Below are 18,684 nucleotides of genomic sequence, written 5' to 3'. Positions count from 1 at the left end.
AACACATATAGAAATGACAGTATGATGGACCCCCTGAACCCATGTCTTCAACAATGAACTCCTGACTGATACTGTTTCACTACTCCATACACTTGTCCTTCTGTATTATCAGATAAAAAACCCTCAGAAACTACATCATTTCATCCATAAATATTTTAGTATGCCTCTTTAAAAATAAGGACTTTCTTTCAACATAACCACAAATTATCACACCTAAAATGTAACAACTCCTTGATATCACCAAATATCCAGTCACTATTCAAATTTCAAATAGTCTTAACATACTTTTTTGTTTGCATGTTAGGATGAGGATTCAAATAAGGGTCACACACTGTGACTGGATGAAATGTCCCTAAACTCCCTTTGGATCTAGAAGTCTCCTCTCTGCCTCTTTCCTTGCAATTAAATGTACAAGAATGTTCATCCTAGAGTTTCTCACAGCCCAGATTTAGGTGAGTGCATCCTTATAGTGGTTATATAATATATTCCTGTGTCATTGATATTTCCTGGAAATTGTATTAGATCTAGAGGTTTGTATCCGATTTTGACTTAAGGGGAAAGAGGTGAAACTACTTACTTCATAGGTCAGTGCTCAACCGAGTCACACTGCTCCTTATGAAAAAGCAAAAATGCACAATGCTGTATACATGTTTTTAGGTATTTTTTAATTGCTATTTTTTCCCAGAGTGTTGATTTTAAAAAATGGAAAAGTGGGTATATTAAAATTCACTGTGTTATTTTAAGTTTGAATATTTTTTCTCTTTATCATAATTTTACTTTCCTTATTTTAATGCAAGAAGATACATCACTAATATTTTCATGAAAACTATTAACCATTAAAAAATACCCACAAACATGGATCAGGGCACACATTTTCCCTTTTTGCTTCAGGCTTCAATATAGCTCAGCACAGCACTGTAAGATCCTACCTGTTTTACCTTTTGATACTTTGTTAAAAAAATATTGCATTAAATGTCATTCATCCTGATCACTACATTGGACTGAGTGTTTATGTTCCCCCAAATTCATATGTTGAAATCCTAGCATCCAGTGTGATGGTATTAGGAGGTGAGGCTTTGGGGAGGTGAACAGGTCATTTGGGTTGAGCCCTCCTGAATGGGATTAGTGACCTTATAAAAGGGACCGCAGAGAGCCCCCTTGCCCTCTTTTTCTGCCATGTGAGGACACAGTGAGAACTCATTAGTCTGCAACCAGGAAGAGGGTTATCACTACAACCCACCCATGCTGGCACCCTCATCTTAGACTTCCAGCATCTAGAACTGTGAGAAATATTGATAAATTTCTGGTGTTTATAAGCCACCCAGTCTATGGTACTTTGTTATAGCAGCATCAGTTAACTAAGATAATCACTGAGATTTTTAAAAAATATATTTATTTATTTATTTGGCTGCGCCGGGTCTTAGTTGCAGCACGTGGGATCTTCGTTGCTGGTGCGGGATATTCGTTGCGGCTGGTGCGGGATATTCGTTGCGGCATGTGGGATCTTTTTAGTTGTGGCATGCGGGATCCTGTTTTTTTTAGTTGCAGCATGCGAACTCTGAGTAGCAGCATGTGGGATCTAGTTCCCTGACCAGGGATCGAACCCAGGCCCCCTGCACTGGGAGCACGGAGCCTTAGCCATTGGACCACCAGGGAAGTCCCGATAATTACTGAGATTTTAAGTGCTCCTTTAAATTTCGGACCTGGAGTGAGTGTTTCACCTGTGTCACCCCACTCTGACCCTCTCATAGATGGTGTGTTCTTCCATCACGTGGCACGTAATGTCTTGTGATGTTATACCCATTCATTAATTCATCATGGTTGGAAAATAGTGACATTCCATCATTCTTTCTTCATTTATTAGCTGGAAAACATCTATAATGAGAAGCACCTCCTTTTCCACTATTTTGTTTCCCAGCAGTATTGTTCATACAGAAAAGGCAGGATAGATGCTTAATTCTTTCCCTTTATTTGCCAGCTTTAGAAATAAGTCAGTTTATTAGCATATATCAGTGGTGACCAATTAGGGTTGGTTTTTTTTGTATCTTTGTAAACTCATGGACTTAGACATATTTGGTGTGTTCCAACTCAGTGCAGTTATTACTGATATCTAAAGTGTCTCAACTTTGGCTAGTGGGAGTGTCCTCAAGTTGGCTCTTGAGTCCCTGACATGACTCCAATTATCACTGATAGCTTCCTTGCCATCTGGTATGACAAGATGGTCTACTGTCATCTTGCACATTTCCTGCCCCAGATCTGGATGATCTCCATTTTTTAATTATATAATTCAAAGTTTCTAAGCTCTGGTTCCTGAATTTCATGCTTCCAATATTGTCATGCCTCAGCAGTAGGGCTGACGCCTCTAAAGCAGCCGTCATGTTCAATCATGCAATGTATTGCTGTCTGCATTCTGGCAAATTGAAATTCTATCTGCGCTGAAACCTTAATTCCCATGAAATCTTGCTTAAGCCTCGATTAGGCATGTAAGGGTTAGTTATTTGGCAGTTTAGATTTTTCAGAGCCTATTAATAAGTATTCTGTTTTTAATAAGTATTCTGTTTTTTAACTTAAATTACATGTATAATTACATAAATTGATAAATGGCTTGATATTTTAGGTTTTTAAAGTCCCCAAGAAAATAACTTAATAGTATTAGACGATCATGACTCCTCTTTGGAAAACAAATGATCTATTTTGTAATCTAACTGGCTCAAAGGGAATAAAACATAGATTTGCTGTGATTAAGATTTTGAAGTAATTGATAAGACTCTATAAAGATAAATATCCTCAAGTTTCTAAGTTGAGCACAATTATTTCTCAATAAATAGTAACAAATTCTTAACTTAAAACATGTTATAAAAAGACATCCTTTTCTGGGCAATTAAATACCAAAATGCACTGTTAGTAAAGAGCCTTAAATTCTAAGGACTTGAAGATTTTCAGTTTTATACCTAAGATATGCACTTTTCTACCTAAGATACGGACTTTTCATTAAATAAATCAAATTAAATGCTTAAAACACTTTTCCCTACAAAATATATTATGCAGAGTGGATTCTAATAATGAGAAAACAACACGCAGCTGCAGTCAGTTCATCAGGAGTATTTAACAGGAGGGACAGACGTCTGCAATTAATGCTCTTCTGCAACTTTCATTAGCTCTGGGATGAGATGGATAATCACAGGCAAACGCTTGACATTCCAAAACACTTTCTGTAAGTAGGGCAAACCACAGCTGAAACTTGAAACTGCAATCTCTCTTTCTTTATTTTCAAGGGCAAATGGCTTCTTTTTTATTACTAATGTTTATTTCCTGATTGTGGTAAAAACAAACATTTAATTCTCTAAAAACACACAGAAATCCCTAGAAATGGACCAACACTCTATAAAAACCTATATAGAGGGCTTCCCTGGTGGCGCAGTGGTTGAGAGTCCGCCTGCCGATGCAGGGGACACGGGTTCGTGCCCCGGTCCGGGAAGATCCCACATGCCGCGGAGCGGCTGGGCCCGTGAGCCATGGCCGCTGAGCCTGCGCGTCCGGAGCCTGTGCTCCGCAACGGGAGAGGCCACGACAGTGAGAGGCTCGCGTACCGCGCAAAAAAAAAAAAAAAAAAAAAAAAAACCTATATAGAAAGCTTATACAACAAAGGCTACCAATTATTTTTCACTCCTCAGTCACCTACCCTGTTATGACGCAGGCACCTTTTTAACAGCTCTTCTGCCATGTCGTACTTTGCTGATTGAATATAAATGTCAGCAAGCAGCAGCCAACTCCTCTCAAAGTCCTCAGCATCAATAGGATTCCAGTTCATTTTTGCAATCCTTTTCAGCTGGTTTCGGGCTCGTGGAGTTTGTTTCAAGATCATATAAGCTGTTGCCATTCCCAAAAGTGCTGGAATATGATCCTTCTATAAGGAAACAAGAGTTGAGACCCCCAGATACACAAACATAAATGTGAAAAAGAAAACATAACATAAATGTGAAAAAGAAAACATAAATGTGAAAAAGAAAAACACATGGAAAGTAGCAAGTGCTACATAATATAAGGACCGGCCTGTGGATTCTATTGCTGGCTTCACTTAAATACTGTGATATGGTCATTATGTAACACATCCAGTAACCTCAGGCTACCAGTAACCTCAGGCTGGTCCAGGTAGTTCAGTAAGAATGCAGGTGCAGTAACCACGCAATTCCAGACAATTAGGAAAACTTGTTCTTTAATGAGACTGTTTCAGTTTTGTACCGAAACAGAAAAAATAAAATTCTATCTCACTGTAGTCCTAATTGAACATTTATGTTTCAGATTCAGCATTCTGGCTCCTTAGTTCTTTCACCTATAAAACAGGACTAACAGAATGATTTACCTGCAAATGATATTCCTTATCTATACTGACTTCTACTGCTCTTTTCCTCCTCCCTTTCCATTTTATTCAAAAGCCTCTTCTCCCAATAATGTTTGGTTAATGAAATGTTATAAATAAGGCATGCAAGTAATTAATCATTTGGAAACTATATGAAATAAACTCATGCCTTAAAATATGCTTTTAGATTTGGAGTCTGCAGCTCCTTGATAGTAACTATAAAAGATGATATTCTTTTAGAGCTCAGAGTCAGAAAATGTCACTCTGCGAAACCAAGGAGCTATTAAGAATTGGTATAACATGGAGACCATTAGCGGTCTATCCAGAAAACTAACATACCTATGCAGTTATGTGTATGAATCTGACAAAGATAAAGTGCTTCTCAAATTTCAGCAGAGGGACCGTGATGCTTTTATAAAGAGAAAGACTTCCATTTAAAATATAAATAAAAGATGAGAAACTGTGATGTAGAAATTATATCATGACTATAATAAAGGTGCACTGTAAGATAGCAAGTTTTCAGTAACTAATAACGAACAAAAGGAGAGCAGAGTGTTAAAAAGTTCAATGTCCAACACTGATCATGGTTGGAAGTCAGAAATAACCCTGGAATAGAGAAGGGCAATTCACTAGAGTCTGATGAACATGGTTTGTAGGAATATAAAACTTCCTTGGGTCTAATTTTATGTCTATCAATAAACTCCCAATATGTAATTTGTTCTCCTGATTAAGGAATGGCAGAAAGTTTTTTATTTGAATGCCAAATACAACCCATTTGGTAGTAGATTTTGAAGACGTGTGGGATATTATTAATTATTGAACAGTATCCCCCATCCCAGGAGGGCTAGAAAGGAAAGAAAATACAGACCTACTATGCATTTGTCAGCCAGATCCTAGGACAGCCCAAGAAGAGAAGGGTCCTGGAAAAATGTCCAGACCTATTCACATACTAAAAATATCCCACACTATACCTTTAAAAATAAACTCTGATTTAAAAATCACACACTTTGAGTTTGATCAGAATGAATCAATTCCTCACAGCTTGAAATCACTCCTGAGTGAACTGAAGAATGGTTTCTAAAACTGCAGACTTGCATTCTAGCCCCTGCACTAGGCCCATGATGCCTTTTCTGGTGCAGACATCCTAAGATGTTCAGCCAGCTTTTCTCTCTCTGTCACTCTGAACTGCAGCACCTTTACATCACAAAAGACAATACAGCTCTATTATAAACAGTGTACCTTTATGGTTCAAGGTGAGGGGAAGAAAGGAAGGGGAAACATTTTAGATTGGGTTTAATGCTTCTTCCACTGGTTCCTCCCATGTCTTCCTGTCATTTTTCAGTCAATCTGAAGGCCACATAGTGCTGTGAATCTACCCTGTGCTTCGATGCCTCCCTGCCTTTGTTCACATTTTCCCCTTAACTTAGAATGCACTTCCTCCAACGCTGCCTGTGAAAATGCAATTTACCCTGGTTCTTCTTAAATCATACCTTCTTCCATGGAAGGGGTCTCTCAGCTCTCCTTATACTATCTCCTACAGCAGTGGTCCCCAACCTTTTTGGCACCAGGGACCAGTTTCGTGGAAGTCAATTCTTCCACGGGCGGGGGGCAGGCGGGGGGATGGTTCAGGCAGTAACGCGAGCCACGGGGAGCAGCAGATGAAGCTTCCCGCGCTTGCCCGCTGCTCCCCTCCTGCTGGCTGGTCCGGTTCCTAACAGGCCCCGGACGGTCCGCGTCCTGGGGGTTGGGAGCCCCTGTCCTACAGCACTGTTATTTGCAACTTTAGGACAGAACGTAACAGATATTGCTTTGCATTACACTCAGTATCTGTGTCTCATCTTCCCTAGACTACGAGAAACTTGAAGAAAGGGTCTATATGTGGTTTATCTTTGTGATTCCGACTATGCTCAGCACCCACTGGTTACTTAATGAATATTCATTATATTTAATATATGCAGGCTGTGAGTTAAAAGAGAAAAAGGCAAGATAAAATTCACTTACTAAACTTCAATTCATACATCAGTCTTTGGACGGTATGGCCAGTAAACAGATTTGAGCACCGTATATTACTAATCACATATGTAAGAATGGTAAGAAAAATAATGTAGTCTCAGCAAAACAAAGAACTAGCACAGTCTCTCTAGGAAACAGCTGTGATGTCACTTACTGCTGTTAGTGTTCTCTCTCAAACCTCACAGTTTAAACTCTCCTTACATGATAGAACGTTACTTCCCAACGTTAGGGAGCTATGACACCTTACTTGCAATGGTGCTTTATCATGTCTTACAGATTTTCTTAGACTTACAGGACAGTCCTATTTCTGGTTCTGTCAGCTGCTGTCATCCATCTGCTGCTGCAGTCAATTCAACTGAGCACTGCTTCAATGTCAGCAGAGGGGCTCTGCTCGAGGATGGAACTGGGCAGCTGCTGCCTTGCTGTTTTGTCCCCAGGGCGGCTTACAGTGGCGGTCAAGTGCCACCATGGATACTTGCACCCAAGCAACAACAGCAGTTGCAGGTTTTCCAAAGCCCTCCAGGGTCCTGGGAGGCAGGGGGGAGGGGTCACTGTAGGAGGTTTTGGTCATTTACTGCTGCTGCTGTGACCTCTGAACCACAAGAAAACACAGCAAAATTCTGTACATCCTGTGAGAGGCCCCACATGAGTCTCCCACGGCTTACAACACCAGTGAGTAGAAGAACATGAAATCCCAAGTGCATGCTTAGAACTAGCTACTACCAACTGTTGATGGGATGGGTACCTAGAATTCCTTCCTTAATAACAAGTAATTGGAGAATTACAGCACTGTGTGAGGGAAGGAGAAATGAAAGGCCCAGAGGGTGAGAAGGGCAGTGGATCTGAATGGGCTGAAAAGAGGAGAAAGCCTTTGATCTAATAGTAATAAAATAATTTATTATTATTTAATATTTATTATTATTATCACAGGGGGTGATTTCAGTGTCACTAAAGAACAACATCATTATCTGCATGACTGAATTATAAGCTGTCAGTACTGATCTCACTTAGCTCTAGAGCTGGAAAAATTTCAAGTTCACATAAGTGAAAAGGTGAGATATCAAGGCAGCCAGGTGTTTGTTTTCACTTAGTAAGTTAACCTAGGCTACACTTAACAACACAGAGGATAAAGCCATTCCCTTGAGAATTAATTTATGCCCTCTTGCAGAATTTCCCTTCTCTAGAACTCACTGTTCTAATAGAGATAAACATAACAACACGTCAACATGTAATAATGTCTCCCCTGAAAACAAAGGTACATGATGTAACATCATACCAAACTATATATCTAATTTTTAATAACAGTAAATAATGAAGTCAATCTTCAGAAAACAAATAACTAATTAAAGTACATATTTCAACACCACCAAGGAAAGCTAACATGAAGTTGAAAAAGAAAATCTACTAACCTCCGACGTTGCTATTTCAGTGAAGGTATTCAACGCCTGCTCGACATTAGATTTCTGTTTGGTAGCCATTAGGCAACAGTTTTCCATTATGCGAAGCTGCACGTGACCCTGAACAGTCTGAGGTTTTAGTTCCTTAAGGAGCTTTTCTGCTGTTCTCACTGCTAACTGCACAGACTCTTGCTTCTCAGTTGAATTACTGTATACAATACAAAATAAATCTGTGTCTATCACTCATTAAGTAAAATTCATTGAGATTAAGGTACATTGGTTTCTATTTTTCTCACCAATTTAAAAGTAATCCTACTGAAGAATGTCACTCATTCTCTTCTAATACAAAGTAAAGCACAGTTACAGTTTTAAAAACAAAACTAACATAGCTTCAATAAAACACCATTAAACATTTATTCACTTTAGACTGAAAACAAAGATTGGATACCGTCCACCTGTGGTAAATGTGTTCGTTTTAGCTAATATAAAACTAGAATTCAGGGTAAGTAGAATTATACAATTATCAAATAGCATACCTACTCAGAAAACGAAAGAAAGAAGGGAGACTATAAAATACTGTAAATCAACTATATACTTCAATTAAAAAATAATTAATTAAAAAAAAGGAGTGAGCAGAAAGTAACTAACTTTGTTAAAGCACTTCCTATGTGCCAAGCACTGTGTTATTTCATTCAGTGTATGCTGAATCCATTTTACATATGAGAAAACCAAGGCTCCAACAGATAAAGTAATTTGCCAAAGATCACATAGCTAACAGATTTGAATCTAAGTTTGCCAGACATATAAAGTATACTAATGTTCCTCACCCAAGGTGCCTATTAGGTTCTCAGAAAAGAAATTCTTTACTTGTCAAGAGATTATAAATTTTAAGTGCAATAATTTGAATGTGTAATAGCAATTTTCTTATATACATACCCACACCCAGATATAATGTATAAATAAGTCTATTAATGAAAGGAAATTAAATTCTTAAAGCCTAATCACTAAAGCTATTGATCTTCTTCTCAGGCTTTTACCTTCTCTAAAACATTTTACACTGTTGGTAATCTTCTTTCAAGCTCCCCTCCTTTTGTTTCTTCTGTAAGATTACAGTTTTCCTTCTCTTTCCACCAGTCATTGCCCTATCCTTACCTCCCTTCCTCCAATCTCCTTAAATGTTAGCACACCCCAAATTTAGTTCTCAGACTTCCGTCACTACATTCTACTCGAAAAGAGGCCATTCATGGGGTTCCAACTACCCACTCTGAGCACCTATCCTCCAAATCTGTATCTCAAGCTGTGACCTCCCTTCTGAGTTCTATATTCCAAATTTGGTGTTTTCAACCTATTGCTGAAGATTTCCATGGGGACAGCCTATAGTTGCAAAACAGAATGTTTCCTTACCCTTTCTAAAACAAACAAAAATTAAAAATGCCTCTCCCCCGCTCTAAATCTTTCAATGGTCTCTGTAATCCAAGCCTTCAGGACTGCCACTGAAACCTCTCAGCAGTCAGGTTTTCATTTCTCCCACTCCTCTATGCAGCTTCCCCTGACTGCTCTGCACTATGTTTTCTATGAATTCCTACAACACTTAATAACAATTTAACTCACTTCTGTTTTGTTGCAAGACTGAATGGCTTCAGACGCTGCCTTGCCGACCAGGTAAATTGCATGCATGCTCCTGGGGGCAGAAATGACCTCTCCTACTCCCCTTACACCCTTATACACTCCCCACCCTGCCTTCCCTGACCCTGAGGAGAGGGCGAGCAACAAGTGTAGCCTGACAGAAGTATAACCACTTACCCGCAGTGCACCACAGTGGCCAACAGCTGGCGCTCTGAGGCCAGGGAGGACTCAGTCTAAATCTTGCCTCCACCATTTTCTAACTCCATCACGTTAGGTTAACTTGGAGCTTTTTCACACGTTGTTAAAGGGAATAAATAAGGCAATGCATATACAGTATACAGCCAAGATCTGGCAGAGAGCCGTCTGTTAAGAAGTTACTATTATTATTATGCGGACAATTTTTGCCAAGGTAATCACACTACGATTCATTCTATTTTCCACAGAGCAATTAGGGGAGTGTCTTCAATAGCATGTCTGTTCTGATTTAGAAAACCTTCTAAAAGTATGTCATGCTTGTTTCAGAGAACAGTTATTCCCAGCTATGATTTATTCGCTAAACTGCCATTAGTGCTATCCTGGAATTTAGTTCTCTTTTATAAGATATCCTTGATTATCCCCAACCAGTGTTTCTGGAAAAAAGAGTAACTTGTCAAATACTACTCACCCCAGGTCTCCATCCAGATTTTCAAATACTTCACCTCCAATAGTTTCATTATCTGGATTCAAACAGATTTCTATCATATTATAAAGGGCATTTTGGCCCCAGTCACTGTCTTTCCGAGCCTTATTAAAATGTCGAAGGGCATCATTTGGTTCTCCAGTATACCTTGTTAGATGTTTAAAAAAAATTACTTATTGCAATCACTAACTACAAACTTTAAGTCGTTTATAATTTGTTTTGTAAATAAAACTATTATATTTTAAAATACAGAATTTTAAAAATTCAAAGTGTATTCTACTTTAGTCACAATGAGGAAAACAACCTATTATGTAGAATTTATTTGCCAATAAATTTACCAAAGATATAATCCTTTACAGTACTGAAATCCTGGCTCCAGTTTTGCTCTGGAGTTACGTTTCTCAGCCATTAAGAAAAATCTTGGAACATCCTCAAGTTTTCCACATCTTCTTAGGAGATCAATTAAACGAGATAAGGTCATATAATTATCTAGAAACAAAGAACATTTCAGTTATGGACATTTTATAGCTTTTGCTTTGATGGTTAAAATCCTTCTTCATTAAAGTATACTTTGCTTCAAATGAAGTGCAATTTAAATATAAATTTAAATTTAGTGCCTTAGAGGTTTTGAGCCTCTAAAGAGACTGTACAGACAATGGATGATTTATCAAATGATAAGGGATGGGTTGGTCTGGTCACAGTGAGAGAATGTTCAATATAGGCAAATCTATAAAAATGTACATTTGTTGTGTCTTACTTTTCAATTGTCATTCCTGGGACCAAAACCTAGAAACAGCCTCTGTATAATCTAGACTCTTAAATGTAAAATTCAGGAGGATCAATTTGATTGCACAGAAGTCTACCTCTGAGACCTGCTTCCCTACTTACTGCAGCTAGGAAGCGGGTGAGAACAGTACACATTGATGATAATGTTTAGGGTGGGCAATAATTTTACTGCAGACTTGCCTTAAGGTGTACATGTACCTAACACACTCGATACCAGCTTACCATATTATAACCTTAACATACTAGTCCCAGTATTTTAATCCTATATTATCTTCTAAGGAAAAAGAACTAGTTATTTAGTCCCAGGTATCATTTCCTGGCAGGTTTCTAGAATGGCTTCTTCTAATTCTATTCAGTTCTTTCTCATCACTAAGATACTAAATTTTGAGAATCATGTTAATACATTTTAAGATAGTGAAAATAATGTATGGACACTTTAGAAAATTTGGAAAAGTACAGAAAAGTATAAAGGAGGAAAAAAAATCACTCATATTCCCACCAACTAGAGATTACCACATTTTGGTACGTTTCCTGTCATATATTTATGAGTAAAAATCAATCTATAAATATTTAAATGTAAACAGTGAAATATGTTGCTTACATGTATACAAAGTTGGAGTCACACTTGGGGTTCTGATTTTGATTCAACATTATATAGTAAACATTTCCCAATTGTCATTAAATGGACTTCAAAAACTCTTTAGTGACTGCACAATATTCTATTATATTGATGGCTCACATTTTATTTCTCTATAGTTGTGTTTTTTATGTATTAATAGTTGGGCTCACAAGTTTCAATTAGCACAGGACTCACAGTAGGGAATTTATAAAAATCCTTATTTATATAAGCTATTTGATTCACTTTGATAGGGTGAATTCCATAAACACACACACTAACAAAAACTTTTAAAAGAAATTTATCCTGTTTCTATTTTCCAAGAAAAGAGAAGATACTTTTTTCCAAGAAAAAAGAAGATACCATATAATATAAATTTGGTATACAATATACCAAAATTTATCCTGTTTCTATTTTCCAAGAAAAGAGAAGATACCATATACCAAAAGAGAAGCACTTCCACTTCTGGGTATATACCCCCAAGAACTGAAAGCAGGCACCTAATCAAATATTTGTATACCAGTGTTCACAGCAGCATTATTCACAGTAGCCAAAGGTGGAAACAACCCAAATGTCCACCAATGGACGCATGGATAAACAAAACATGATATATACATATAATGGCATATTATTCAACTTGAAAAGGAAATTCTGACACGCTACAACATGGATAACCCTTGAAGACATTATATGAAGTGAAATAAGCCAGACAAAAAAGGACAATACTGTATGATTCCACTTGTATAAGGTATCTAGAGGAATCAAATTCATAGAGGCAGAAAGTAGCTGGTGGTTGCCAGGGCCTACAGGGAATGGTGAGTTAGTGTACAGAATTTCAGTTTGGAATGATGAAAAAGCTCTTGAGATGGATCATGGTGATGGTTACACAAAAATGTGAATGTACTTAATGCCACTGAACAATACACTTAAGAATGGCTAACATGGCAAATTTTACATATGTTTTAGCAAAATATCATTAAAAAAGGAACCTCTGTAAGCTTTGCATCTATTCTTTTACATGATGTCAAAATAATCCAGGTTGACATCATCATTTGCCTTTTAAAAAGTTTTTGTTGATGTATATAGTTGATTTACAATGTTGTGTGAATTTCTGCTGTACAGAAAAGTGATTCAGTTACACACATATATATATATATATATACTTTTTAAAATATTCTTTTCCATTGTGATTAATCACAGGATATTAAATATAGTTCTTTGTGCTATACAGTAGGACACTGCTGTTTATTTAGTCCACATATAATAGCTTACCTCTGCTGACCCCAACCTCCCACTCCATCCCTCCTCCAGCCCCCTCCGCCATGGCAACCACAAATCTGTTCTCTATGTCCTTGAGTCTGTTTTGTAGATAGTTTCGTTTGAGTCATATTTTAGATTCCACATATAAGTGGTATTATATGGTATTTGTCTTTCTCTTTCTGACTTACTTCGCTGATAATCTCTAGTTGCATCCCTGTTGCTGCAAATGGCATTATTTCATTTTTTATGGCTGAGTAGTATTCCATTGTATATATGTACCATATCTTCTTTATCCATTCCTCTATCAATGGACATTTAAATTGTTTCCATGTTTTGGCTACTGTGAATAGTGCTGCTATGAACACAGGGGTGCATGTTTCTTTTTGGATTAGAGTTTTGTCTGGATATATACCCAGGAGTGGGATTGCTGGATCATAAAATGTAATTCTATTTTTAATTTTCTCAGGAACCTCCATACTGTTTTCCGTAGTGTCTGTACCAACTTACATTCCCACCAAAAGTGCAGGAGGGTTCCCTTTTCTCCACATCCTCTTCAGCATTTGTTATTTATAGATTTCTTAATGATGGACATTCTGACCAGTGTGAGGTGGTACTTCATTGTAGTTTTGATTTGCATTTCTCTAATAATTAGCGATGTTGAACATTTTTTCATGTGGCTACTGACTATTTGTATTTATTCTTTGGAAAAATGTGTATTTAGGTCTTCTATCCATTTTTCAATTGGGTTGTATTTTTATTGTTGAGTTGTATGAGCTGTTTGTAAATTTTGGAAATTAAGCCCTTGTTAGTTGTATCATTTGCAAATATTTTCCCCCTTTCTGTGGGCTGTCCTTTTATTTTGTTTATGGTTTCCTTTCCTGTGCAGAAGCTTTACCCTTTCAAAGAACCAGCTCTTGGTTTTACTGATATTTTCTATCTCTTTAATCTCTATCTTATTTCCTTTATGATCTTTATTATTTCCTTCCTTCTGCTGAGTTCAGGTTTTGTTTGTTCTTCTTTTTCTAATTCTTTTAAGTGGTAGATTCGGCTGTTTAAGATTTTTCTTGTCTTTTGAGGAAGGCCTATATTGCTATAACCTTCCCTCTAAGAAATGCTTTTGCCATACACCATAGATTTTGTATGGTTGTGTTTTCATTGTCATTTGTCTCCAGGTATTTTTTAATTTCCTCTTTGATTTCATTGTTTACCCATTGGTTTTTTAGCAGCATGTTGTTTAGTCTCCATGAAATCATTTTTTTCTCATTTCTTTTTCTGTGGTTGATTTCTAGTTTTATGCCATTGTTGTCAGAAAAGGTGCTTGAGATAATTTCTATACTCTTAAATTTGTTGAGGCCTGTCTTGTGCCCTAGTGTGTGGTCAATCCTAGAGAATGTTCCACGTGCACTTGAGAAGAATGTGTATTGTTTTTTTGGATGTAATGTCCTGAACATATCAAGTAAGTCTGACTGTTTGACTATATCACTTAGGATCTGTTGCCTTAGTGATTTTCTGTCCAGAAGACCTGTCCATTGATGTGAGTGGGGTGTAAATGTCTCCTACTATTATTGTATTCTTGTCAATTTCTCCCTTTAGTATGTTTTATGTATTTGGGTGCTCCTATATTAAGTACATATATGTTGATGAGTATAAAATCCTCCTCTTGTATTGTTCCTTTTATCATTATATAGTGTCCTTCTTTATCTATCTTTATGGTCTTTGTTCTAATGTCTATTTTGTCTGATATGAGCAATGAAACTCCTGATTTCTTTTTATTTGCATTTGCATGAAATATCTTTTCCCATCCATTCACTTTCAATCTATGTGTGTCCTTTGCCCTAAAGTGGGTCTCTTGTAGGCAGCATATTGTGGGCTCTTGTTTTCTTTATCCAATCTGCTACTGTGTCTCTCGATTGGAGCATTTACTCCATTGACATTTAAAGTAGTTATTGATAGATATGTATTTATTGCATTTTAACCTTGTTTTCCCGTTGATTTTATATTTCTGCTTGGTCGCTTTTTTTTGTTGTTGTTTTTCCTTTTGTGGTTTGATTATTTTCTTTTGTATTATACTTATGTTCTTTTTGGTTTCTGTGAATCTAGTGTATGTTTTTGACTTGTGGTTACCTTGTTTTTCAAGTATGTGAACCCCATCCTATATCTACTTGCCTTAGACTGGTAGTCATATACGCTCAAACACATTCTAGGAAATGAAAAAAAAAATCCACTTTTTCTTACTCTTCTCACCCATCTTTTTACATCTTCATGTTCTTCCTTTTGCTGTTCATTGTGGTTATCACTTTCACAGAAATTTTCTGATTTTTTTTTTAAATCTGTGTACTGGCTTATTCAGGTGATTTGCTTTCCAACTGTGATTTTCTCTTTCCTATATATTCTTACTTCTTTTCTATTTAGAGAAGACTTTTCAATATTTCCTTAAGGATAGGTTTAGTATTGCTGTATTCTTTTAGTTTTTGCTTGTCTGAGAAATTTTTTTTTTTACATATCAATAAAGCTGTTCTTATATATATATTTTTTATTTTATATTGGAGTACAGTCAAGTGTTCAGCAAAGTGATTCAGTTACACATACACATGTATCTTTTCCCATTTAGGTTATTAGAGAATACTGAGCAGAGTTCCCTGTGCTATACAGTAGGTCCTTATCTATTTTAAATATAGTAGTGTGTATGTATCAATCCCAAACTCCCAATTTATCCCTTCCCCCCAACCTTTCCCCTTTGGTAACCATAAGTTTGTTTTCTAAGTCTGTGAGTCTGTTTCTGCTTTGTAAATAAGTTCATTTGTATCATTTTTTTGGATTCCGCATACAGTGACATCATATTTGTCTGTTTGACTTACTTAATATGATAATCTCCAGGTCCATCCATGTTGCTGCAAATGGCATTACTTTGTTCTTTTTATTGGCTGAGTAATATTCCATTGGATATATGTACTACATCTTCTTTATCCATTCATCTGTTGATGGATGTTTAGGTTGCTTCCATGTGTTGGCTACTGTAAACAGTGCTGCAGTGAACATTGGGAAGCATGTATCTTTTTGAATTATGGTTTTCTCTGGATATATGCCCAGGAGTGGGATTGCCAGATCATGTATATGGTAGCTCTATTTTTAGTTTTTTAAGGAACCTCCATACTATTCTCCATAGTGACTGTATCAATTTACATTGCCACCAACAGTGCAGGAGGGTTCCCTTTCCTCCACACCCTCTCCAGCATTTATGGTTTACAGACTTTTTGATGATGGCCATTCTGACTGGTGTGAGGTGATACCTCATTGTAGTTTTGATTTGCATTTCTCTAATAATTAGTGATGTTGATCATCTTTTTATGTGTTTGTTGGCAATCTGTATGTCTTCTTCGGAGAAATGTCTATTTAGGTCTTCTGCCCAATTTTTTGATTGGGTTGTTTGTTTTTTTGCTATTGAGCTGCATGAGGTGTGGAGATTAATCCCTTGTTAGTCACATCATTTGCAAATATCTTCTCTCATTCTGTGGGTTGTCTTTTTGTTTTGTTTATGGTTTCCTTTGCTGTGCAACAGCTTTTGAATTTAATTAGGTCCCATTTACTTATTTTTATTTTCATTACTCTAGGAGGTGAATGAAAAAGATATTGCTCATATTTATGCTGAAGAGTGTTCTGCTTGTTTTCTTTGAAGAGTTTTATAGCATCAGGCCTTAACATTTAGGTCTTTAATACATTTTAAGTTTATTTTTCAAAAGGGTATTACATGTACCAAAATGTTCATTGAAGCTCTATTTAAAACAGCCAGGACAAGGAAGCAACCTAAGTGTCCACCAACAGATGAATGGATAAAGAAGATGTGGCACATATATACAATGGAATATTACTCAGCCATAAAAAGAAACGAAATTGAGTTATTTGTAGTGAAGTGGATGGACCTAGAGTCTGTCATACAGAGTGAAGTAAGTCAGAAAGAGAAAAACAAATACCGTATGCTAACACATATATATGGAATCTAAAAAAAAAAACAAAACGGTCATGAAGAACCTAGGGGCAAGATGGCAGTAAAAACACAGACCTACTAGAGAATGGACTTGAGGATACGGGGAGGGGGAAGAGTACACTGGGACAAAGTGAGAGAGTGGCATGGACATATATACACTACCAAATGTAAAATAGCTAGTGGGAAGCAGCCGCATAGCACTGGGAGATCAGCTTGGTGCTTTGTAACGACCTAGAGGGGTGGGATAGGGAGGGTGGGAAGGAGGGAGACACAAGAGAGAAGAGATATGGGGACATATGCATATGTATAACTGATTCACTTTGTTATAAAGCAGAAACACACACACCATTGTAAAGCAATTATACTCCAATAAAGATGTAAAGAACAGGGCGTTAAAGAATGTTCTAAGTTCATTCTTTTACATGTAACTGTCCAGTTTTCCCAGCACAATTTACTAAAGAGATGTCTTTTCACCATTGTACAGTCTTGCCTCTTTTGTCATAAGATTAATTGACCATAGGTGCATGGTTTTATCTCTGGGCTTTCTATCCTGATCCATTGATCTATATCTCTGTTTCTGTGCCAGTACCAAACTGTCTTGATGACTGTAGCTTTGTAGAATAGTCTGAAGCCAGGGAGCCTGATTCCTCCAGCTCCATTTTTCTTTCTGAAGATTACTTTGGCTATTTGGGGTCTTTTGTGTCTCCATACAAATTTAAAATGTTTTGTTCTAGGTCTGTGAAAAATGCCATTGGTAATCTGCTAGGGATTGCAGTGAATCTGTCGACTGCCTTGGGGAGTATAGTCATTGTGACAATATTGTGATCCTTCCAATCCAAGAATATGTTGTATCTTTCCATCTGTTTGTGTCATCATTGATTTCTTTCATTGGTGTCTTATAGTTTTCAGAATTACAGGTGTTTTGTCTTCTTAGGTAGGTCTATTCCTGAGTATTTTATTATTTTTGATGTGAAGGTAAATGGGATTGTTTCTTCAATTTCTCTTTGATCTTTCGTTGTTAGTGTATAGGAATGCAAGAGGTTTCTGTGTATTAATTTTGTATCCTGCAACTGAATTCATTGATGGATTCCAGTAGTTTTCTGGTGGCATCTTTAGAATTTTCTAGGTAGAGTATCATGTCATCTGGAAACAGTGAGTTTTCCTTCTTTTCCAATTTGCTTCTCTGATTGCCACGGCTAGGACTTCCAAAACTATGTTGAATAAAAGTGGCAAGAGAGGACATCCTTATCTTGTTCCTGATCTTAGAGGAAATGCTTCCAGCTTTTCAACGTTGAGTATGATGTTAGCTGTAGGTCTGTCATATATGGCCTTTATTATGTTGAGGTATGTTCCCTCTATTCCCACTTTCTGGAGAGTTTTTATCATACATTGGTGTTGAATTTTGTCAAAAGCTTTTTCTGCATTTATTGAGATGATGATATGGTTTTTATTCTTGTTTGTTGACATGGTTTATCATGCTGACTGATTTGCGGACACTGAAAAATGCTTGCATCCCTGCGATAAATCCCACTTGATCATAGTGCATGATCCTTTTAATATATTCTTGGATTTGGTTTGCTAGTATTTTGTTAAGTGTTTTTGCATCTGTGTTCATCACTAATACTGGCCTGCAGTTTTCTTTTTTTTCTAGTATCTTTGTCTGGTTTTGGTATCAGGATGATGGCAGCCTCATAAAATGAGTTTGGGAGCATTCCTTCCTCTGCAGTATTTTGGAATACTTTCAGAAGGACAGGTGTTAAGTCTTCTCTAAATGTTTGATAGAATTCACCTGTGAAGCCATCTGGTCCTGCACTTTTGTTTGTTGGAAGTTTTTTGATCACAACTTAAATTTCAGTACTTGTGATTGGTCTATTCATATTTGCAATTTCTTCCTGATTCAGTATTGGGGGATTGTATCTTTCTAAGAGTTTATCATTTCTTCCAGGTTGTCCATTTTGTTGG

The 18,684-nt window shown here is 36.9% G+C and overlaps 1 protein-coding gene across 1 annotated transcript in view; it reads right to left on the bottom strand.

The window, feature by feature from the left end:
- The window catches only part of TTC21B (tetratricopeptide repeat domain 21B), an 85,113-nt gene that overhangs the window by 6,034 nt on the left and 60,395 nt on the right, over positions 1 to 18,684 (bottom strand). The window contains exons 23-26 of the mRNA XM_060152734.1: positions 10,414 to 10,564; positions 10,061 to 10,222; positions 7,783 to 7,978; positions 3,683 to 3,907 (exon numbers count right to left, since the gene is read on the bottom strand). Of these exons, the coding sequence (XP_060008717.1) occupies positions 3,683 to 3,907; positions 7,783 to 7,978; positions 10,061 to 10,222; positions 10,414 to 10,564 (734 nt within the window). The remainder of the gene's footprint in view (positions 1 to 3,682; positions 3,908 to 7,782; positions 7,979 to 10,060; positions 10,223 to 10,413; positions 10,565 to 18,684) is intronic.

Source organism: Lagenorhynchus albirostris, chromosome 6 (assembly GCF_949774975.1).
Source record: "Lagenorhynchus albirostris chromosome 6, mLagAlb1.1, whole genome shotgun sequence".
NCBI classification, from domain to species: Eukaryota; Metazoa; Chordata; class Mammalia; order Artiodactyla; family Delphinidae; genus Lagenorhynchus; species Lagenorhynchus albirostris.
Note: the sequence above shows the minus strand (reverse complement) of the source record. Positions and strands in the feature narration are given on the sequence as shown.